Source organism: Lampris incognitus, chromosome 13, assembly GCF_029633865.1.
Source record: "Lampris incognitus isolate fLamInc1 chromosome 13, fLamInc1.hap2, whole genome shotgun sequence".
NCBI classification, from domain to species: Eukaryota; Metazoa; Chordata; class Actinopteri; order Lampriformes; family Lampridae; genus Lampris; species Lampris incognitus.
The window spans coordinates 17258137-17283231 of NC_079223.1; the positions used below are offsets into that span (position 1 = coordinate 17258137).

The 25095-nt window shown below is 41.8% G+C and overlaps 1 protein-coding gene across 1 annotated transcript in view; it reads left to right on the forward strand.

The window, feature by feature from the left end:
* The window catches only part of ifngr1l (interferon gamma receptor 1-like), a 30240-nt gene that overhangs the window by 943 nt on the left and 4202 nt on the right, over positions 1 to 25095 (forward strand). Inside the window, exons 2-6 of the mRNA XM_056292191.1 lie at positions 19292 to 19409; positions 20343 to 20518; positions 21954 to 22120; positions 22673 to 22850; positions 23988 to 24097. Of these exons, the coding sequence (XP_056148166.1) occupies positions 19292 to 19409; positions 20343 to 20518; positions 21954 to 22120; positions 22673 to 22850; positions 23988 to 24097 (749 nt within the window). The remainder of the gene's footprint in view (positions 1 to 19291; positions 19410 to 20342; positions 20519 to 21953; positions 22121 to 22672; positions 22851 to 23987; positions 24098 to 25095) is intronic.

Consider the following 25095-nt stretch of genomic DNA (forward strand, 5'->3'; position numbering starts at 1 on the left):
TTCGTTGTTCTTTTAAACCTCACAGTGCAGTCGTGATTTACACAGGCTTATCAAATATAACAAGCTGGGCCTACAATAGAGTAGATAACAACTAGAATCTACACAGCATTCCCCCAAATGACATTTATATGAAACTTAATTTGGGCACTGCCTACCTGTGCAAGCTGACAGCTTTTTAAGGGCAAGACGGTGTGGCTTGGCCTTAAATCGGTATTTCATTAGACTCCAAAGTATCTGTAAATTCCCTTTCAAATGCCAGCAAAGAGAGGGTAGTCTTCCTGCGGGCATGGTTGCTCTGCTGCTGGATTTTATCCTCTTGACTGTTTGGTTAGGCGCTCCCCAGAACGGCTTGTAACAAACGATGTGATCAAAACAAGAAGTAAACATGTTGGAGAATAGCTCAATCGCATGAGTCCAAGACTTCAATACACCTTTTTCACAAACATGGCCGACATAATTCCACTTAATCATAGCAGGGTAAAGATTGGTTCTCCCCATTGCCCGCAATGTTAAAAAGCTTACTTTCTGTTGCTGTCAAGTCAGTTTTATTTGTAGAGCCCATTATCACAAATTAAACATTTGCCTCAGGGGGCTTTACAGCAATACAACATCCCGTCCTTAGACCCTCGCATCGGATAAAGAACAACTCCCTAAAAAAGAAAAACCTTTAACAGGGAGGAAAAATAGGAAGAAACCCCAGGGAGAGCAACAGAGGAGGGATCTCTCTCGCAAGATGGACAACGTGCAATGGATGTTGTGTTTACACAATTTACAGAATACAGCATTGAAAGAGGATAACAGAATTATAATGGAATTATAAGCTATTTGAAGGATATGAGGAGGAGGATGCCAAGCAGTGTCCAGATGCCACCGGAACAGCCCAGGACCTGAGCCATGTGACCACCATCACCATGGAGACCGGACAAGAGGACAGACTACACATGCACACAGGGGAGACTCACATCACACCATTCACATACATGGGAGACAAGAAGAGAGACAAGAAAAAACATTAGTCACAAATCATGGTGAGGGAAGGATATAAAATTGAAACAGGATAACAAAATTATATGGATTTATAAGATATGTTTAAAAAAAGTGATGAGGGGCTTTCCACTCTGTCTATGATCACTTATATTGTGTTTCAACATAGCGTATAACACATGCAAGTGTTGTCATTTACATATCTTTGTTTCTTTTATCAGATGACTACAAAGCTAGAAATCAGTGATTTCATCAAGGGTCACAAAATGGTAACAGCCCTGAAATTACCATTAGCCTTGATTAGCCAGTTAGCATTTTGTGACCCTTGGTCAAATAACTTTTTTAAAGACATGCAGTCGTCTGACTATGTCATTGACAACACCTATTTTGTGTTACACGCTGTGTTGAAACACAAAATAAGGGATCATAGACATAATTGAAGGTGACAGAAAGTTGGCTTTTTAACATTGCAGGCAATGGGGAGAACCCTGCTAAGACGAAGCAGAAGTATGTTGGCCATGTTTGGGGGAAAAAGGTCTATTAGGGGCGAGTACGAGTGACCTCCATTCACCTTTCATTTGATCAGTTGTCCAAATACTGTTAGTTCAGGTCCTTCCACTCCAAGTCCTTCATGCTTGCTTGGAGGCCGTAGTATTTCCATCTGGCAAAAAAAAGTCTGAAGGTGGGCAGCAGGGAGGCAGCATTATTCTGTAGGAGTTGTATTGAAAACGGTTGTTAATTTCCATAAGCTGTCTGTGAAGAATTGAAATACACAATTAATGCAGATCCAAACGCGATTTATTGTGATTTTTGTTTGCTTATTTTAACACTAGACCATGGGAAAAAGTTGAACCATACACTTCTAGAGACTGTATATCATGACGAGTCATATTTCCAAAACGAATGCACATCACACGTCAGTCAGTCTTTCTGAGTTTTATTTCAGCAATATCATTGCTCTACTGCATATATAAAAGAGGTAAATAAAATACTTTTTGAACTGAAGTGCTACATTTAGCCGTTCCTGCTCATCAAACTAGTACCATAAGAAAATAAATAAAATCCATCCATCCATTATCCAAGCCACTCATCCAAATTTGGGTCACGTGATGCTGGAGCCTATCCCAGCAGTCATTGCGGCAGGCGGGGAGACACCCTGGACAGGCTACCAGTCCATCACAGCGTTGACACATTGGCCGATTCACCTGACCTACATGTCTTTGGACTGTGGGAGGAAACTGGAGCACCTGGAGGAAACCCACGCACACACGGGGAGAACATGCAAACTCCACACAAAGGACGACCTGGGATGACCCCCAAGGTTGGACAAACCTGGGGTTCGAACCCAGGACCTTCTTGCTGTGAGGTGACCACATTAACCAGTGCACCACCATGCTGCATACCCAGGACCTTCTTGCTGAGGATAAAATAAAATGATGGCCAAAATGAATAGAGCCCCTGAAAACTGCACACAGCACCAATGTGAGCCTTTAAATTAACATCCCTCACATATGAAATTGAATTTGAACACCATCCTTTCCCCATTCCCGATTCAGCAATCAAAAAATTGATTTAAAAAAAATCGTACAAAAAAAAGAATCCTGATACTTAAGTGAATGGATTCCCACCCCCACCCCTTGTACACACATCAATCACACTTGTACTGATGAGAGAGACAGTCAGATCTCAACCAACTGCTCCCCTTGTCTGTGATATTATAATACCACTAGGAGGACCAAGACGGTCATAATGACCATTTTGGATTTTCAACTTTGTGAAAAATTAATATGGAGCTGCCAGGGAAGAGGAAAAGAAGAAGGCCAAAAATGAGGTTTATGGATGTGGTGAGGGAGGACATGCAGAGGAAGAGGAAGACGCAGAGGACAGGAAGAGATGGAAACAGTTGATCCATTGAGGTGACCCTTAACGGGAGCAGCCGAAAGTAGTAGTAATAATAACTTCGTGGGGAAAAAAAAAAGATACAGACCTGCCGGCCCCTGAATGCTCTTAAAATTGCACATATTTGCATTGAAATTAGTTTTAGATCAATTGCACAAAAAAATTAAGATTAGATCTACCTAAAACCACCACGAGGGGTCAAAATGTCTGCTTGTAATTTACGCATGATTGTGCGCGTCATGTCACTATTTATGACGTATTGGTTGCATAATTTCCTTCACGAAGTTCATTGCTCTGTCCTAGAAACAAACTAGCATTCTCCAGTGCAGAGTAGTAGTCTAAACTTGATTTTTGGTTATTGCCAACATGTCTGGTTACAGACGCCGTTTCAGATGCACCATGACTACCACCGACATGTTGCAGTATGTACAGGCATTGGACAGCAGCCATTTTAAGTTGTTTGAAAAAAGTAGGGCGGCACGGTGGCGCAGTGGTTAGCGCAGTTGCCTCACAGCAAGGTAGTCCAACCTTGGGGGTCATCCTGGATCGTCCTTTGTTTGGAGTCTGCATGTTCTCCCCGTGTCTGCGTGGGTTTCCTCCGGGGGCTCCGGTTTCCTCCCATAGTCCAAAGACATGTAGGTCAGGTGAATCGGCCATACTAAATTGTCCCTAGGTATGAGGGGGTGTGTGTGTGTGGGCCCTGTGATGGCCTGGCGGCCTGTCCAGGGTGTCTCCCCGCCTGCGACCCAATGACTGCTGGGATAGGCTCCAGCATCCCCATGACCCTGAGAGCAGGATAAGTGGTTCAGATATTGGATGGATGGATGAAAAATAGTATTAGAAGTTGTTAAAATTTTAATTTTGTCGTCAGTCATGTCTTAACAGGCATACTAACGTATGTAAGGCATTAAGAGAGTGGGTCTAAGGACAGGATGTTGTGTTGCTGTTATGCCCACTTAGGCAAATTTGTGATATTGGGCTATACAAATAAAGTTGATTTGATTTGATTAATATCTCAATTGGGTAATTATCTTGACAGAATATAGAGTTTAAAAACCCACGGTCGTTCTAGTAGTGTGTAAGTTCCGGTAGTTGTTTGGGGCTTGTTTCAGTATTTATTTTCAGTTCTTTTCTTCTTTTTTTACATTTCACGTTTTATAGACCTTGTTACGATTAGCAATATGTGTTTTCCGTTTCGGTTTTCAGGTAATATTTTCACTTTTTCCATTTTGCTATTCAAGTTCGACCATGTCTCGCTGAAATTTGAATTGTTTAAAAATAGTATTATACAAACCCCAATTCAAATGAAGTTGGGACGTTGTGTGAAACGTAAATAAAAACAGAATACAATGATTTGCAAATCCTTTTCGACCTATATTCAATTGAATACACTACAAAGACAAGATATTTAATGTTCAAACTGATAAACTTTATTGGTTTTTTTTGTGCAAATATTCACTGATTTTGAATTTGATGCCTGCAACACGTTCCAAAAAAGCTGGGACAGGGGCATGTTTACCACTGTGTTACGTCACCTTTCCTTTTAACAACACTCAATAAGCGTTTGGGAACTGAGGACACTAATTGTTGAAGCTTTGTAGGTGGAATTATTTCCTATTCTTGCTTGATGTACGACTTCAGTTGCTCAACAGTGCGGGGTCTCCGTTGTTGTATTTTGCGCTTCATAATGCGCCACACATTTTCAATGGGAGGCAGGTCTGGACTGCAGGCAGGCCAGTCTAGTACCCGCACTCTTTTACTACAAAGCCCCGCTGTTGGAACATGTGCAGAATGTGGCTTGGCATTGTCTTGCTGAAATAAGCAGGGACGTCCCTAAAAAAGACGTCGCTTGGATGGCAGCATATGTTGCTCCAAAACCTGTATGTACCTTTCAGCATTAATGGTGCTTTCACAGATGTGCAAGCTACCCATGCTATGGTCTCTAACACCCCCCCCATACCATCACAGATAATGGATGTTGGACTTTGCGCTGATAACAATCTGGGTGGTGCTTTTCCTCTTTAGCCTGGAGGACACGACGTCCATGATTTCCAAAAACAATCTGAAATGTGGACTCGTCAGACCACAGCACACTTTTCCACTTTGCGTCAGTCCATCTCAGATGAGCTCGGGCCCAGAGAAGCCAGCAGCGTTTCTGGGTGTTGTTGATATATGGCTTTGGCTTTGCATGAGAGAGTTTTAACTTGCACTTGTAGATGTAGCGACGAACTGTGTTAACTGACGATGGTTTTCCCAAGTGTTCCTGAGCCCACGTGGTAATATCCTTTACAGAATGGTGTCGGTTTTTAATGCAGTGCCGCCTGAGGGGTCAAAGGTCACAGGCGGTCAATGTTGGTTTTCGGCCTTGCCGCTTACGTGCAGAGATTTCTCTGGATTCTCTGAATCTTTTGATGATATTATGGACTGTAGATGATGAAATCCCTAAATTCCTTGCAATTGTACGTTGAGAAACGTTGTTCATAAACTGTTGGACTATTTGCTCACGCAGTTGTTCACAAAGTGGTGAACCTCGCCCCATCCTTGCTTGTGAACGACTGAGCCTTTCGGGGATGCTCCTTTTATACCCAGTCGTGACACTCACCTGTTTCCAATTCACCTGTTCACCTGTGGGATGTTCCAAACAGGTGTTTTTTGAGCATTCCTCAACTTTCCCAGTCTATTGTTGGCCCTGTCCCAGCTTCTTTGGAACGTGTTGCAGGCATCAAATTCAAAATGAGCGAATATTTGCAAAAAACAATAAAGTTTATCAGTTTGAACATTAAATATCTTGTCTTTGTAGTGTATTTAATTGAACATACACTACCGTTCAAAAGTTTGGGATCACCCAAACAATTTTGTGTTTTCCATGAAAAGTCACACTTATTCACCACCATATGTTGTGAAATGAATAGAAAATAGAGTCAAGACATTGACAAGGTTAGAAATAATGATTTGTATTTGAAATAAGATTTTTTTTACATCAAACTTTGCTTTCGTCAAAGAATCCTCCATTTGCAGCAATTACAGCATTGCAGACCTTTGGCATTCTAGCTGTTAATTTGTTGAGGTAATCTGGAGAAATTGCACCCCACGCTTCCAGAAGCAGCTCCCACAAGTTGGATTGGTTGGATGGGCACTTCTTTGAGCAGATTGAGTTTCTGGAGCATCACATTTGTGGGGTCAATTAAACGCTCAAAATGGCCAGAAAAAGAGAACTTTCATCTGAAACTCGACAGTCTATTCTTGTTCTTAGAAATGAAGGCTATTCCATGCGAGAAATTGCTAAGAAATTGAAGATTTCCTACACCGGTGTGTACTACTCCCTTCAGAGGACAGCACAAACAGGCTCTAACCAGAGTAGAAAAAGAAGTGGGAGGCCGCGTTGCACAACTGAGCAAGAAGATAAGTACATTAGAGTCTCTAGTTTGAGAAACAGACGCCTCACAGGTCCCCAACTGGCATCTTCATTAAATAGTACCTGTTAGAGCCTGTTTGTGCTGTCCTCTGAAGGGAGTAGTACACACCGGTGTAGGAAATCTTCAATTTCTTAGCAATTTCTCGCATGGAATAGCCTTCATTTCTAAGAACAAGAATAGACTGTCGAGTTTCAGATGAAAGTTCTCTTTTTCTGGCCATTTTGAGCGTTTAATTGACCCCACAAATGTGATGCTCCAGAAACTCAATCTGCTCAAAGAAGTGCCCATCCAACCAATCCAACTTGTGGGAGCTGCTTCTGGAAGCGTGGGGTGCAATTTCTCCAGATTACCTCAACAAATTAACAGCTAGAATGCCAAAGGTCTGCAATGCTGTAATTGCTGCAAATGGAGGATTCTTTGACGAAAGCAAAGTTTGATGTAAAAAAAATCTTATTTCAAATACAAATCATTATTTCTAACCTTGTCAATGTCTTGACTCTATTTTCTATTCATTTCACAACATATGGTGGTGAATAAGTGTGACTTTTCATGGAAAACACGAAATTGTTTGGGTGATCCCAAACTTTTGAACGGTAGTGTAGGTCAAAAAGGATTTGCAAATAATTCTTTTCTGTTTTTATTCACGTTTTACTCCACGTTTTACTCAACGTCCCAACTTCATTGGAATTGGGGTTTGTAGTTGTTAAAATGTACATTTTGGTGTCAGTCATTTGCTAACAGACATACTAACATATGCTATGCAATAATATCTCAATTTGGTATTTACCTTGACAGAATATAGTTTAAAAACCGGCAGTCATGTTGACCGCCCATGGTCGTTTTAGGTAGGAGTGAAATCCCGGTCGTTCTAGTGATACCCTGCCCCCAAAATGTTCTATTTCTGAATTCTTCTCAGAAAAAAAAAGAAAATTAGAAATTTTAAAAGAATTTAGAATATTCTTTTGGTAAATAAGCAACTATGATATTTTTCATGAAAATGACTAGGTATCTTCCTTCTATGGGAAGCTGACAAAGTTAATCTTGCTTGTGATATGAGTACACGGGTTGTGGTCAGAAACTGTAAAGTGAACCGCAGGCGGTTTCAGACAGGTGTGAGCTGCTGCCACGTCTGTTAGAGGTGGGTACCAGGATTGAGCCCTGTTATGAGATGACACATCGTATGGGAAGAAGAGTTACACACTGTAGCTTTCAAAATGCGTTGGTTTGTTTAAAGGGAAGATAGATTAATTTTGAAGGACTGGGCTCTTATTTTGTTCTCGGAATGTCTTCAGTATGTGGTCATGAAAAACGGCTCCTCAGAGAGCACGAAACTAAGACGTGGGCGACTGCTCATTAGTGAACTGAACTGATTCTTTAAGACAGCTAGGTCGAGGGAAATAACGGGCAACTCAGGGTTATCAAGGCACAATGTGGGGATAATTATAATCTGTTGAGAATTGATGATGTTGGGACAGGATTAAGCTTGTCCAGCTGAAAAAAATGCAAATATTTGGTTTCGGTTCCTCATCCGATGTTATCTGCTGCAGCTGTGTTTTTTTTTTAACAATGTGATGACTTTAGTGATTAAATTTTGGCTTACTCTGGCTTTGAGTTTTTTTTATGTGTTCATACTGATCAGAATCAGATGGTTGTGGACCAGAGAAATTATATTTGAACCCATAAAATGATTTTTTTTTTAATCATTTCACTGTGTTCATGTAGCACCTTTTTAAATAGTTTGAAGAGTCAGTTGTGAATGGTGCTGGGACCGCTGGTACTTTGAATGCAAATATATGGGGTAAGAAGCTCTTGTGCAGTATATACAAGGCTCAGCATTTTTGTTTTTTACCGATTTTCACTGAAAAATACCCGGATTTTTTAAAAGGAGCAGATCGGTTTAAATTGACTTTCACCTGGATTTTATGTTTCTACGGATTATTTTCACCGAAAAATACCCAGACTTTTTAAAAGGAGCAGATCCGTTTAAACACAGATAAATTCCCGGATTTTTTTTTTTTTTGAAAAGTGAAAATGCTGAGCCTTGAGTCTATACTGAGCTGTATAGACTCACACAGAAGCTGAACTCTGACAAAAAGGTGCAGTAACCATAACTCCTGCAGGAGACATCAGGGTATTGTTATAAATCTACTGGTCAATTTCACAAGCAGCACCATTCATCAGTTTATCAAATCTCAATGTCTACAACAAGCTCAGGCATGCATTTAGAGTTATCAAATGTGGTGTCATCTTGGGACAACATTTTTAAATGGTGCAAAAGGACATCCCAAATTCTTGGAATTCTGTAAATAGTCTTGCGAGTAGTACTCACCGTTGGCAGACTTAACATAGCTGTACCAACACAACCTAAGAGATCAGATATGCCCCCTCCATTGACTCTTAAGTCCTAGCTCAAAACTTACTTTTATTCACTAGTGTTTGACTTCTCCTGATGTGGCTGCTTTCTGGCTTGTCCCTATGCCCATGTGTTGTTTATTTGTGCCTATGAGCTATGTGCCTTGTTGTCTAAGTCGAGGTTTCTTGTATTTGTGTTTTAGCTACCTGCTCTGGTCTGTACATCTCTTTGGTCAGCGTGGGTTGTTTTTGAATGTGCTCTATGTATAAATTTGACTTGACAAAGATATATGCATGAATAACATCCACCCAACTCTAATGTAATCTCTACCTTGCCAGAGCATTCCCCCAATATGTGGCACACTGGAACAATATATCTGTGTGAAACAATGAGAGATTTCTTGGATGAGAGAACATATCTTCCAGCTCAGTTTGTCCAAAACTGAGTAACTGTTCATCCCCTCCAAATTCCTCCATCCCCATGGACACATAGATCAGTTTCGTAATTTTCGGACTACATTACATCAGTCTGCTGTTCCCGTAGCTTTGCTCACCATAACATCCAAAATATCAGATCATGTCTTTCAGAACATGTTGCCTAGATCCTGGTCCAGGCATTAGCCAGCCCTTGATTGGACTTGCGGTGTACATCTCGCTGGTCTCCCAGCCAGTGCAATGAAATTGCTTCAGAGGATCCAAAATCAACCTGCACATACTTGCTTTTGTTTTTTAACCTGCCAAGATGTGTACTCATCACCCCTCTCTTTGTGTCTTTGCACTCGCCCACTGTTGCTGCTTGCATTAAGTTCAAAACGCAGTTGTTGGCATTGCAGACAGTTCAAGGAACCGCACTGACTTGCTTGCAAACCAATAGTGACATGTACACTCCTACGCTATGTCCAGACTTTATCACCTGGGCCCCAATTTGGTGAAACAAACTGCAAGCCTCCATCAGAGCTACAGATTTGCTTTCTTCTTTCTGTCGTGCAGGTCTTCCTTAATCCTTAAATGGTCTCCAAGATAGACTGTTAAATTAACTGGTGGCACTTTCCAGCTATTAAGAATCACTCTATACTATCGGTGTCTGCTGTCACTATTGTGCCCTTCCATTCATAGACATCTGTATCACTGGCTGGCCAAGCTTGCTGCCCTCCCCACCTCAAGTTTCAGAACTAGTAAGAGTTTCTGATAAACCACTCTCTTTTGGTTGTTAGTGGACTTTGGTAGACTGATTCACTACTTAGGAAATACTGGTCAATGTTGGGTCTGTGCCGTTCTGTTTCAGGCACCACCTCGTTTCTCAATGTATTAAAGACATTAAAAAAGGAATTTATGCTTTTTGCAAGATCAAACTGAAGGTTTTTTTTTAATGTCGCAAGCTCTTGCTTACGACATAAAAAGAGGAAGGCCAAAGAGGAGGTTTATGGATGTGGTGAGGGAAGACGTGCAGTTGGGTGGTGCGACAGAGGAAGACGCAGAAGACAGGAAGAGATGGAAACGGATGATCCGCTGTGGCGACCCCTAACGGGAGCAGCCAAAAGTAGTAGTAGTAGTAAGCTCTTGCCTACCATGGTAATGCTCTTGCTAAATGTACATCAGCCTGTTACATCCAGCCACTTCGCCTTATAACACATCCCTGCATCTGTTTTGTGGAATACAAATGACACTCGCCAAAGACAGTAATGTAAAACAGCAGTGTAAACATCCCTAACAGATCGCCACCAAAATTAAACTGGTTTGTAAATGACTGAAAGACACCATGTCAAGTAAATATATGTCCACTTTGCCTGCCGTCGAACATGCAAGATACATCAAAAAAGATTTATTTTACCCATCTCCAGTTGTGCCCCCTTGGTCTTCCAGCATCAAGCGGGATAATGTAATTGAAAGTCCTGGAAAACTCTTCAGATCAACCCGCACTGTCAGTAGCTGTGTCACACAACAATAACATAAATTTGACAAAACAAAAAAAACAACAAAAAAAAGTTCACTGTGATGGGTTATCTATCTCAAGCAACTTTCAAGTCTGCAAATTAATTTTTAAATTAATTTTCCTCTGCACTGAAATTGAAATCAATGGATTCCAGGAAGGTTGGAAAGACACTCCCAAAAAAATCTACACATGCTTTGGAAATGATTTTCCGTGGTTTTGGTATGCTTTGGAAATGGTCAGAAGTAAGACCGTTTGGGGCAAATGGGCAAAACAAGCAAAACCACTGGTAGGGTTTTTCTTTCTTTCTTTCTTTCTTTTTTTTTTTTTTTGAGCAAAGCTCACATGACAATTTTCATTTAGTCACCAAGTTTTTCACTTCTGAAAGAATTTGTGGCAAGAAATCAAGTGTAGATTTCAGATATTTCAAATGTGATAGCAGTAGGTGTAGTGATGGTGATAAAGAACAAGGAATAATACTATTTAAAAAAGTATGTGTTGTATACTCGTCTTAATAGGAAATGCTTTTTGAAAACCTTTATGTTCAGTTTTTTAGTTCAGTCTCATTTGACTTTAAAAATGAAAGCAGGGCGTCTGGGTGGTGTGGCGGTCTATTCCATTGCCTACCAACACGGGGCTTGGCGGTTTGAATCCCCGTGTTACCTCCGGCTTGGTTAGGCATCCCTACAGACACAGGGGGGAGGGGGAACTGGGAGGAATAGCGTGATCCTCCCATGCACTACATCCCCCTGGTGAAACTCCTCACTGTCAGGTGAAAAGAAGCGGCTGGTGACTCCACATGTATCGGAGGAGGCATGTGGTAGTCTGCAGCCCTCCCCGGGTCGGCAGAGGGGATGGAGCAGCGACCGGGACGGCTTGGAAGAGTGGGGTAATTGGCCAGATACAATTGGGGAGAAAAAAAGGGGGGGGATATGATATATTTGTTGTAGCATGTTCCCTACCGTTGAGTGTTTCTTATATATATATATATATATATATATATATATATATGTGTGTGTGTGTGTGTGTGTGTGTGTGTGTGAAGGGATCTGAAATATACACTCACTGGCCACTTTATTAGGTACACCTTGCTAGTACCGGGTTGGACCCCCTTTTGCCTTCAGAACTGCCTTAATCCTTAGTGGCATAGATTCAACAAGGTACTGGAAACATTCCTCAGAGAGTTTGGTCCATGTTGACATGATAGCATCACGCAGTTGCTGCAGATTTGTCGGCTGCACATCCATGATGCGAATCTCCCAGTCCACCACATCCCAAAGGTGCTCTATTGGATTGAGATCTGGTGACTGTGGAGGCCATTTGAGTACAGTGAACTCATTGTCATGTTCAAGAAACCAGTCTGCGATGATTCGAGCTTTATGACATGGCGCGTTATCCTGCTGGAATTAGCCATCAGAAGATGGGAACACTGTGGTCATAAAGGGATGGACATGGTCAGCAACAATACTCAGGTAGGCTGTGGCATTGACACGATGCTCAATTGGTACTAAGCGGCCCAAAGTGTGCCAAGAAAATATCCCCCACACCATTACACCACCACCACCAGCCTGAACCGTTGATACAAGGCAGGATGGATCCATGCTTTCATGTTGTTGACGCCAAATTCTGACCCTACCATCCGAATGTCGCAGCAGAAATCGAGACTCATCAGACCAGGCAACGTTTTTCCAATCTTCTATTGTCCAATTTTGGTGAGCCTGTGCGAATTGTAGCCTCAGTTTCCTGTTCTTAGCTGACAGGAGTGGCACCCGGTGTGGTCTTCTGTTGCTGTAGCCCATCTGCCTCAAGGTTCGACGTGTTGTGCGTTCAGAGATGCTCTTCTGCATACCTCGGTTGTAATGAGTGGTTATTTGAGTTACTGTTGCCTTTCTGTCAGCTCGAACCAGTCTGGCCATTCTCCTCTGACCTCTGGCATCAACAAGGCATTTTCGCCCACAGAACTGCCGCTCACTGGATATTTTCTCTTTTTCAGACGTTTCTCTGTAAACCCTAGAGATGGTTGTGCGTGAAAATCCCAGTAGATCAGCAGTTTCTGAAATACTCAGACCAGCCCGTCTGGCACCAACAACCATGCCACGTTCAGAGTCACTTAAATCACCTTTCTTCCCCATTCTGATGCTCGGTTTGAACTGCAGCAGATCGTCTTGACCATGTCTACATGCCTAAATGCATTGAGTTGCTGCCATGTGATTGGCTGATTAGAATTTGCGTTAACGAGCAGTTGGACAGGTGTGTCTAATAAAGTGGCCGGTGAGTGTATATATATATATATATATATATATAGTGTGTGTGTGTGTACACACACACACACACACACACACACTTTAGGGACAAAAGTGTTGGGACACCTGGCCATTACACCTACAGGAGCTTTTATGACATCCCGGTCTAAATCCATAGGCATTAACATGGAGTTGGTCCCCCTCTTTGCAACTATAACAGCTTCCACTCCTCTGGGAAGGCTTTCCACAAGATTTTGGATCTCTCTCTCTCTCTCTCTCTCTCTCTCTCTCTCTCTCTCTCTCTCTCTCTCTCTCTCTCTCTCTCTCTCTCTCTCAAGATCTCCCTTTTTTCAGACTGTGATTTAAAGTTATTGCCTTTAACAGAAGTTATTTAGCATAATCAAAGAGGTTCGATGAAGAATTTGTAGCCTTTGTCAAGTTTGGACCATTGGTCAATGCAAATGTTTCGGCAATCCGTGGTACATCATCTAGCCGTATTTCAGGCAGGTTTGTGAGCGACTGTGTAAACTCCATAGTCCGTGCAGAAGTTAGCATTCCCTGCAAGGAGTCAGAACGGAAGTTCTCTGACGCCATGTGAAAAGGGCCTATTGTCCAAAATGTATTGGTATGCTGAAGCATTAAGATTTCCCTTCATTGGAACTAAGGGGCCTAGCCCAACCCCTGAAAAACAGCCCCATGCCATTATCCCTCCTCCACCAAACTTTACAGCTGGCACAGTGCAGTCAGGCAGGTAACGTTCTCCTGGCATCCGTCAAACCCAGACTCATCCATCAGACTACCAGACAGAGAAGCGTGATTCGTCACGCCAGAGAACACGTTTCCACTGCTCCAGAGTCCAGTGGCAGCGTGCTTTACACCACTCCATCTGATGCTTGGCATTGTGCTGGGTGATGTAAGAATTGCATACAGCTGCTCGGCCATGGAAACCCATTCCATGAAGCTCCTGGTGCACAGTTTTTGTGCTGACGTTAATGCCAGAGGAACTTTGGAACTCTGCAGTTATTGAGTCAACAGAGCGATGGTGACTTTTATGCACTATGCGCCTCAGCACTCGTTGACCCCACTATGTGACTTTACGTGGTCTGCCACTTCGTGGCTGAGTCGCTGTTGTTCCTAAACACTTTCACTTTTCAGTAATACCACTTACAGTTGACCATGGGATATCTAGCAGGGAAGAAATTTCACGAACTGACTTATTGAAAAGGTGGCATCCTATGACAGTACCACACTTGAATTCACTGAGCTCTACAGAACGACCCATTCTTTCACAAATGTTTGTAAATGCAGACTGCATGGCTAGCCGCTTGATTTTATATACCTGTGGCAATAGGTCTGAATGAAACACCTGAATTCAATGATTAAGAGGTGTGTCCCAATACTTTTGCTATATACACTCACTGGCCACTTTATTAGGTACACCTTGCTAGTACCGGGTTGGACCCCCTTTTGCCTTCAGAACTGCCTTAATCCTTCGTGGCATAGATTCAACAAGGTACTGGAAACATTCCTCAGAGAGTTTGGTCCATATTGACATGATAGCATCACGCAGTTGCTGCAGATTTGTCGGCTGCACATCCATGATGCGAATCTCCCGGTCCACCACATCCCAAAGGTGCTCTATTGGATTGAGATCTGGTGATTGTGGAGGCCATTTGAGTACAGTGAACTCATTGTCATGTTCAAGAAACCAGTCTGAGATGATTCGAGCTTTATGACATGGCGCGTTATCCTGCTGGAAGTAGCCATCAGAAGATGGGAACACTGTGGTCATAAAGGGATGGACATGGTCAGCAACAATACTCAGGTAGGCTGTGGCATTGACACGATGCTCAATTGGTACTAAGGGGCCCAAAGTGTGCCAAGAAAATATCCCCCACACCATTACACCACCAGCAGCAGCCTGAACCGTTGATACAAGGCAGGATGGATCCATGCTTTCATGTTGTTGACGCCAAATTCTGACCCTACCATCCGAGACTCATCAGACCAGGCAACATTTTTCCAATCTTCTTTTGTCCAATTTTGGTGAGCCTGTGCGAATTGTTGCCTCAGTTTCCTGTTCTTAGCTGACAGGAGTGGCACCCGGTGTGGTCTTCTGCTGCTGTAGCCCATCTGCCTCAAGGTTCGACGTGTTGTGCGTTCAGAGATGCTCTTCTGCATACCTCGGTTGTAATGAGTGGTTATTTGAGTTACTGATGCCTTTCTTTCAGCTCGAACCAGTCTGGCCATTCTCCTCTGACCTCTGGCATCAACAAGGCATTTTCGCCCACAGAACTGCCGCCCACTGGATATTTTCTCTTTTTCGGACCATTCTCTGTAAACCCTAGAGATGGTTGTGCGTGAAAATCCCAGTAGATCAGCAGTTTCTGAAATACTCAGACCAGCCCGTCTGGCACCAACAACCATGCCACGTTCAAAGTCACTTAAATCACCTTTCTTCCCCGTTCTGATGCTCGGTTTGAACTGCAGCAGATCGTCTTGACCATGTCTACATGCCTAAATGCATTGAATTGCTGCCATGTGATTGGCTGATTAGAAATTTGCATTAACGAGCAGTTGGACAGGTGTGCCTAATAAAGTGGCCGGTGAGTGTATATATACAGATAATATATAATTGTCTTCATAAAGTATTCAGACCCCTTCACTTTTTGCACACTTTGTGCTGTAGATTTAATATTAAATGGATATAACTGAGATTTTTGCCCATCTAGCAACACTCAATAACCTATAATGACAAAGTGTATATGTAATATAAAAATCAGTATGTATGCCAGGACATAGTTACCTTTACTCCATATAAATATCTACAGTATCACAGTCCTCCGTAATTTTTTTCAGGGGATACATAATATGAAATGAAATGACAGCGTGTTTGTTTGGTGTTTTTAGTCCGTGGCCGATGGTGTCATGAAGGGTTTAATGCCATTGATAAAAATAGGATCAACTCACCCTCTGAGCCAGAAAATCTCTTCCCCCTTTTTTTCTGTTTCTTTGGTCACTATTACTTTTAGGAACTTAATATCATTGTGTGTTTTTCGTGGCATTCACAGAATGCCTCATTTTCTGATAGCCAGCCGGCATACAACCACCGACCTCCGTCTGAATGTTTCCTGTTGGAGTTGCATATCTGTTTTCATCACAGGAACGAATGGTTATTTTGCTGGGATTTGGATGTGCATCTAACTCGCATGATAAATCTCAATTCAAACAAAGCTTGCATCAAGACTGAAATGTCCTCTCATCAGGACTGCTTTCAGATTTTAGAATTAGTGCGTTGCACATGTATTTCAGTTAAGAACCAGATAAACAAAGTTTCCTAGATGTCATGGTGAGGAATGATGTTTTCATCTAAGTTTGTGAATAACTGTTGATCGGGAACACCCACTGGCCTCAAAATTAACCTTTTGATGTCGTTTTTGCTTCCTCACTTTTCCCCTCACACCCGTGCGTCGGGGTCTACATATCATATTGTGTTGTACTTACGTATGTGTACCTGTTTTAAAATCTGTTTGCGGTGTCAACCCTCATCCACCAATTTTACTGCTGCGGTTTTGTACATAATAAAGCATAAATGTGTTTTCTAAGTGTCATATGTGTCATTTTAGTTCAGAGGAAATGAAACTGAAATGTTTTGACATGGCGCATATGACCCGAGATAGCAAACAGTAGGGTCAGACAGGTTTGTGAGTTTATGACTTGTACAAAAGCTGACTTCTAATAGGTCAGGTGTTGTACAGTAACAACTAAAAAGACTAATAATAATAGTAATAACTAATAGGACATGATTTGACGGAAGAAGTGTGGCATTGTACATGGCATATTCGAACCGTTTTTTAAAATTGCTGTAAATAATTTGGCTACATAATGGTACACATTATTATTTTACAGTTAACATTTTCCTGTGTATTTCATAAAGGCAAAGCGTGGCAGACACCATGGCGAGTTTATGATGGCACAAATAGAAATCTGGATTTAGGCCTAGGTTTGTATTTTAGTGCTGATTTGATACGTATTTCTATTTTCTCAAATATCATTATCATACATATTCAAGGCTCCATCCCCTCTTATCTACAGTAAAATATGGAAACTGCAATTATCCAAAGAACACGTACAGCAAAATGCTTTATTTCAAGCCCCGCATATTACAAAAGCTTTAAACCTGTGTTTGCTTCCCTGAATAAAAACGTTCAAACAATTAAAATTCACACATTCAGAGATGTAGAAATCATTATGTCAGACCTTTTCATAATATTTGTTTTGTGTACTTCAATATTGAGATTTAGGAAAATGCGGCTGTATTGGCATCACTGGTTAGTGTTGCAATGTTGCATGGAATTGTCTTTTCTCCCCCTCACCCTTACTGTGGGCTTTCTTTTTATGAGTGTCTCTATTTGGCAAATGGCCTAAAATTGAGTTGAAAAGAATGTGGGCATTTGAATGTTGTTGGTTTGTGTTACACGGCATTTCAAGTCTGATGGCACACCAGAAATAAAGACTGCTGTCTGGAAATGGTTGTGGTGAGACTGGTAGCTGTGCGATATGCATGCATGTGTGGACATTTGTGGATTGTGCAATACCGTCACGCTTGGCCACTTATCGTAACTGATGCAACAGTAGATGAAGAAACAGGATCATGTTAACACACATTAAAGGTAGCATTACAGGCTCGTTTTTAGATTTGACCGTAAAATTGATTGTTTTCCTTTCTTTCTTTAAGCCACACTAATGAAGTAAAAAAAATAATTAAGAAACAACCGAATTGTTAAATGTTCTTGTTTGAGGAACTGCCTCCCCCCCGCCCCCCGAGTGTTTGGCTACTCAGGAAATCACTTTTTTTTTTATCAGACTCAGCAGAGTCCTTGGCAGATTGTGCAGCTGATATATAAAGAATTGCTAGACTCAAGTTAATGCAGTGAAACTGGTCGACAAAGGTAAAATGTTTTCTAGATGTTAAGTTATCGAGAGGGGTCTAAGGAGTGTCCCCACTCCAATAATTCCTTTTAAAGTTTAGTTTTATCTCAGCTTTTGCTTTAAGAACACAATTGGAGATTATATGAGTCACTTTTTCTGCTTAACTGGAAGACAGAGTACCCCGTTATCCAGTAAAGCAAATTACTAATTTCTGCACTACAGTTTCATATTTTATTTTTTTGTGACTTACACACTTTCAGGAATTTATACTCATTTCCCTTTACGCATAACGGCAAAATAGTACCAAAAAAATGCCTTGCCTCTAGCCAAAGCTCAGACTTTCAAGACCAATTAAAACACTCATAAAAAACTGGGTGACATGGTGGCCCAGTGGTTAGCGCTGTCGCCTCACAGCAAGAAGGTCCTGGGTTCGAACCCCGGGGTCGTCTAACCTTAGGGGTCATCCCAGGTCATCCTCTGTGTGGAGTTTGCATGTTCTGCCTGTGTCTGCGATGGGTTTTCTCCGGGTGCTCCGGTTTCCCCCACCATCAAAATCATATGCATGTAAGGGTTAATACTCCTGTCTGTGCCCCTGACCGAGGCATGGCAAGACGAACTGGAGTTGGTCCCCGGGTGTTGCACGGCGGCTGCCCACTGCTCTTAGCTACACAGCTAGGGTGGGTTAAATGCAGAGCATAATTTCCCCATGGGGGATTAGTAAAGTATATCAAAATCAAATAAAAACTGCTGTTTAAATTTAACTGCTAAAAAGTAGTCCTCAAAATCTGTGTGCTCTAAAGTTAATGAATGAGTAACATTATCATTTTTTAACACAACCAACTTCTATCCATGTTGCACTTTACAACAAAATGCTTGTTATCCAAGCAAATTCTTTGTGTGTAGAACTAGGCTTAAGCAGGTTTTTGAAAATGGCCCTCGGAGAGCCAGCAAATGGGTAAATGGGTATTGGTACTGAGGCGATGTAGATGGTTGCCTGGATGGCCGCTACTTTGCGTTGCTCCCACCAATTGGGCCAACATGGAAATTACTCTAAGGCTAGAATGAAGGAGTAAGCTCTGCACACTAAATTGCTCCCAAAAAGCTATTTTATTTGGCAGCGTTTTGGGAACAATTTAGTGTGCTGACCTTAGTCCTTCATTCTAGTTTTGCACCTTCATATTTTCTGGATGTGCACATGTTTGGTTCCTCTTCTGAAGTTTCATTACTCTAATGCTGACATCTAGTGCATAGTACTCCCTGCTGTTACCTACAGTACGCTTTCTTTTTTGGAAGTCAACCCTTTAGCGGCTGTATTGGCATTTATGTGCATGTGCTCATTACAATACTGATGTTATTTATAGCGTGTCCCCATTGTACAATTAAGTCAACTTCTCAGATATGTGATCAACTTCCTCTGAAAACTCAAAGAAATTGGCCCTCTGCAAGACAAAGGCTTTTGTTGTTTCAGAGCATTTAGATCTATATTTTGTGCTCTTTGAATGTTTGTGGTTCTCAACACCAGTTTCTCTCTACAGTGCCCCCGGCAACCAACATGACCTTACAATGTCACAACTTCCAAAACATTGTGTACTGGAATTACAGCCAGCCGTCGCTGCACCCTAAATTCAAAATCAGTATTTCTGCATTATCAGGGTAAGTAGAGAGTAGATGTGTGTGAAAAGCTTGTGTGTTTTGAGTATGTTTTTGTAAATTTGCTTTTGTTTTCTACACTTTGTGGGAGCAATTTTATCATTCTGGTGTATAGTTTCTTGCAACTTGTGGTTGCCATTTTGAATGCCGAGATAAAACATTTTCTGGCCGAGTGACAAAGCACAGGTCCATGGGAAAGTACATATTTTTTAAGTTAATGATACTTTGGAGATGCAAGGCTCAACTGCTTATTGATAGTATGAGTGCCTATTTCCTCAGGTCACGTTCTTTATTCCCAACTGTAGATATTGATATTTTTAAATGTATTTCTTTTATAGTTTTGTTGTTGTATCATGGTCAGTGTGACCTACATCAGCAGCTCATCCAGTCAAGTCCCATGGATGTGCCAAGTTTCTTTGCAAATAAAAATCGATTCTAGGGTGTCCAGGTAGCGTAGCGGCCTATTCCGTTGCCTACCAACATGGGAATTGCCAGTTCGAATCCCCATGTTACCCCCGGCTTAGTCGGGCGTCCCTAGAGACACAATTGACCGTGTCTGTGGGTGGGAAGCTGGATGTGGGTATGTGTCCTGGTTGCGACAATAGCGCCTCCTCTGGTCGGTCAGGGCACCTGTTCGGGGGTGGGGGGGGGGGGACTGGGAGGAATAGCGTGATCCTCCGACGCGCTACATCCCCCTGGCGAAACTCCTCACTGTCAGGTGAAAAGAAGCAGCTGGCAACGCCACATGTCTCAGCGGAGGCATGTGGCAGTCTGCAGCCCTCCCCGGATTGGCAGAGGGGGTAGAGCAGCGACTGGGACAGCTCAGAAGAGTGGGTAATTGCACGGGTACAATTGGGGAGAAAAAAAAAGATTCTGATTAGTTGTCCTTACTGTGTTTGTGCATTTTTGTTTCAACATAGTTTCTCTTGTTTCTAGCCGTCATAAGCCGCTGTGGGTGGAGTCACCAACCATGCATGCCGACATCTCATTCCTCAATGATCCAGATAATGACTACAAACTTAACATAACTGCTGTGGTTGGACAAAATGAGTCTGAGACCTCCCCTTCTTTAATCTTCAGCTATTTCATGGACTCTCTGTCGGAACTGAAATGTGAGTGGCTATTTTAACGGTGAAAACAGAAATCTTTTTGAGAGTAACATGAGGAACATCAGGAAATGATGAATCCTCCCACTAAAAAATCCACTGATGTCATCGTGTATACCCAGGTGATAGCCATCACTTAAAACTGCTGGTTTTAGTAGTCTATAAGAATGCTTATGCAGCATGAGCCAGTTGAAAGTGCTGGGCGGGAAAAGAGAAACCACTTTTTTTTTTTTTGCTCTGTGAAGAATGTCCCCCAAGGTGAAAAAAATGATAACTTGCTACTCAAGTAAACAAATATTTGAATATTTATGTATTTTGCAACTGCGAAAATCAGGCTATGTCCACCATGCGTGGGTCCTGCTCGCAGCTCAACTATTCTCACCTCATTGAAAATGAGCAAGGCCCACTGAGGAGTCCCCTGCTTACTTATATAGCTATAGCCCCCCTCTGTGTTTATACGTAGATGTGCACATCTTGTGCAACCATGCATAGCATAGCCACGTGCCATGGTCCCTAAGTCTGAACTATCTTTCAAGAAAAACACTGATCCCAAGCTCTCATGTGTCCTGCAAACACAGCAAGTGATTGGTCAAATAACTTTTCCCCGTGCCTACTGAGGCACACAAACACAAAGTAGTCACAGAAAGGCGTTGGTGTTCCTCATTGTGCTGAAAGGAAAGGCTGCTCCGAGTTCTGACCCCACACACACTTCCCCAGCTCGCATGTGGCAGTAGCATTTGCACTTTTTAAGTAAAGCTGTCTTTGTTGGTGCATCATAAATTGCGGCTCTTTTGTAGCAAGATTGACACAAAACTTGACACGCTCAGACACCCGAGAGTTGCTGGAAGTAGCGTGGCTGTGGGGCTTTTGTCCAGTCTACAGGGCAGGGACATCATCACTGGCTTCAAAATGAACTTCAAAGTGAATCTGCTGAATCGAAATGGAGGGTACTACACCAACCATGCATTTCTAGGTGGCCAGAACATGCAAGATGTTAGTCGAGCAGCCATTAGCTTTTGCTGTTTTGAACTCATCTAAGTAACATGTGGACTGGGTTTGTGCAGCGGAGCCAATGCTAGACGTAGATATCTAGTTGTACATGTTTGTTTAATTTGCGTACTAATTTAATTTTGGGAATGAAATTGAACTTTTTTATGACATTTTCTGCTCATCCACACATGCACATATTTATGCGGGCACACACACCAGACACACAACAGGAAGAAAACATTCATGAATGCTATAAAAGGAGCAGGATGAAACAAGATGGAACATGACTTTCAGTTTAGAAGAAGAAGCAGGCAAATAACACCTTTGGGTTCAAGATGAATTTATTTTAAATACTTGAGAAAAAAAGAAACTGTGCCAGCTTGAAGACTGGTATTCTGGGTGGGCATGGGATTCAGCTGAGAAGCGAACCTTGTCCTTGTGGCTTTTTCAGGTTCTGTGGACCTCCCGCCCATCAATGTCACCATCCAACCAGATGACATCATCCGGTTCAGCTTCTTCCACCCCTTGCACTTTTACCGCCAGACATTGACTGAGATGGGGATAAAACCGAAAAAAGAGTGGAAGGTGTTCGACTACAAGGCTTTAGCCAAAGACCAGGTCAGTCAGGGCACGCAGCTGGCCTCAGTGTTGTCATGACTTCAGTGACACGGTTGGCCGCAATTTGATCTGACTCGTTGTCTGTCTATCTACTTTATATTCCATCCTCCATTAGTTTGGCCAGACACCACACAAAAATAGACCAGAGTAAAAAAAAAAAAATTACTATAGTAGTGTTTTGTTTTGGTTTGTTTTGTCACGTTACTTATGTAAACAATTTAGCCACATAATACAGCATTCCTTTTGTAATGTTATAGGAACAACTTAGAAACACTTTCTAAACTATAGGAATACTTTTAGTATTTGTATAGTAATATCATGACAAAATCCACAGGAAATACATTGGTAATTTGTATAGTACATGGATATAATGTTTGTATAGGAATGTGATGGAAAAAACATGATTTTTTTTTTCATTTGGGGCATCCATGCATGCAGTGGTGTCTGTTTGTTATGAATGTTGTTTTTTTTTGTGATTTGTAATTGGTTTTGCTTGCCTATCATCTGATTAATTAAATGTGACTTAATCGGAGCTGTACTGTTTGTTTTTAGCGAAAGGAAAATACGCCACATGAATTCTCATGCGAAGAGATCGAGTGTGTGGAGCTGCTTGCAGTGGAGAGTGGGCAGAAGAGCTACTGTGTGACTGTAGCTGGACAGTGGGAGAAATTGGCTGTTAACACCAAACAGGAATACTGCACCTCGGTCCTTATACCCAGCAAGGTGAACTGTAAGTAGGGATGGGTACCAAAACCCGGTATTAAACAGGCACTGGTACTAAATTATTAAAGACCGTAGTATTGATAAGCTCCCATGTTAACGGTTCTATCGGTATTGGAGAAATTGAGAAAATAATTGTCCTACTCATTTAGGCTACATAAATGATAACTTGCACCTTTTATCTCACCAACGCATGTTTCAATTTACAATAAGATTAAGACATTTGTCTATGATGCATTTTTACTACTCCCTTACTACTCCTACTCCCTGCCTAGCTTGTAGTTCGTCTCTTTCTGCCCCATCCACCTCAGGTATGTTAATGTATGCTAGCAGTCTGGAGCCCACACGGCGTTAAATAAATTATACAAACTTGGGTTAATGATTAAAAGTAATAGTCTGTCCAGACATGAGAAAATAAAGCGATGTTAATTCTGGTCTTAATTTGTTTAATTTTTTTTTCTTCTTAAAAAGTAACAAAAAAAAGAACTGATAAGAGTACTGTTAAAGTATCGGATCGAAAAGCAGTATCAGTAAGAGTAGTAGTACCGTTAAAATCTTAACTCTACCCATCTCTAACTGTAAGGCTAAATCTTTTAAACCTTTAAACTTTTGAAATCATGCTTGTATTTGGAAGAATCTTGTTTTTTTTTCATGCAAACCTGTGTTGTATTCCATTGCCAACTCGGGAATCCACTGTTGGTATCATCGTTCAGCCTTCCTACCCGCCTTTGAACATCAGTGCTTGGAAATGGGCTAAACAAACTTGAAAAGGAGGACATTTATGCTACCTGGTGCAATGTTGTCACATTTGTACTGGGTCTGTTGGTGCTGACTCTGTCTGTTAATGCTTATAGACCCTTTATTAGTGTCATTGGCTGCAGCTGTGTTTATCCTGCTATGCTAACATCACATAGTACTAAGACCAGTCTGGCATGTCTTTAACCTTTACATGGTTTATAATCTGTAGATGTCAGCAAACTCATTAAAATGGTCTGGGGTTTAGTCACTCTATAAAGAAATCAGGAGTGATTAAAGCTCCCTTTTTTTTTCTGAGACGGTGTTACTGGTTAAACATTACATGTGTGCCCATACCTTAGTGTTGAGAAATCCATGTCTGTGTACTTACTAATGTGTCGTTTCTTTCCAGATGTAGTGCTTGGCGTCATTTTGGCCATATTGATCTGTGTTATAGCTGGTTCCTTAGTCATGATCGTCATAAAGAAGACAAGCAGCTCCTCCCCCACACCATCCTCTATGGTGCGTTCTTCCTACCAAAACTTGTCTAAGTGAAAATCATTGTTTGCAACTTTTTCTTTTATCCCTACTATATTGCTCTACAGATTTAAGTAATAACAATTAAGTGGATGATGGAAGGTTTAATCAGTTCATGTAGATACAGCGTTTATTGAGAGAGAAACACCTGCCTAAGCATAAACCAGTGGTGATTCCATATGTGGCAGAAGTGTCGGAACAGATGAGATGCGTATTTTCCAAATATCGCATCTCAGTTGCTTTCAAACCCCAAAACATGCTGCGCCAGAAATTGGTCCACCCCAAGAATCGGGTCCCCCGGCACAAACCGAGCAATATTGGTGTACGCTGTTAAGTGCCGGGAAGATTGCTGTGACTTGTACATTAAGGAAACCAAACAGACGCTGGCCAAGAGGATGGTACAACACACAAGACCTAACACTTCAGGCCAGGACTCCGCAGTCTACACCCATCTACAGGCCAGTGGCCACTCTTTCAAGAATGAGGATGTGCACATCCTTGAAAGGGAGGAACGCTGGTTTAAATGGGGAGTCAGAGGCCATCTATATGAAGAGGGAATGACCGTCCCTGAACCAAGGGTGGGTGGGGGGGCTAAGAGTACATCTGTCACTATTTTACAATGCTGGGATTGCAGCTATTCTCCAATCCTCTGTGAATTGTACATATTGCCATAGAAACTCTAGTTAATGCTCATGGCAATTTGCATATGAAACCAATCGTTTTTGGTTGTTGTGCCACTGTATTGTTTATAAGGGTGGGGATACCTGTAGTTTGGTGGAGACTGAAGCGGTCACCTAGATGAGTGATGAAACGTTTCTCTCTCAATAAACGTCCAGATGAACTAATTCAATTTACTGTGATTTTTTTTTTAACCTGGATTATTGAGCATGCATAAAGACAAGTGGATGAAATAATTAAGTGAGAATACTTCTAAGTGGAAAGCAACAGTGGTAAAAATGCAGTTCATAGTATCAGATATTTTG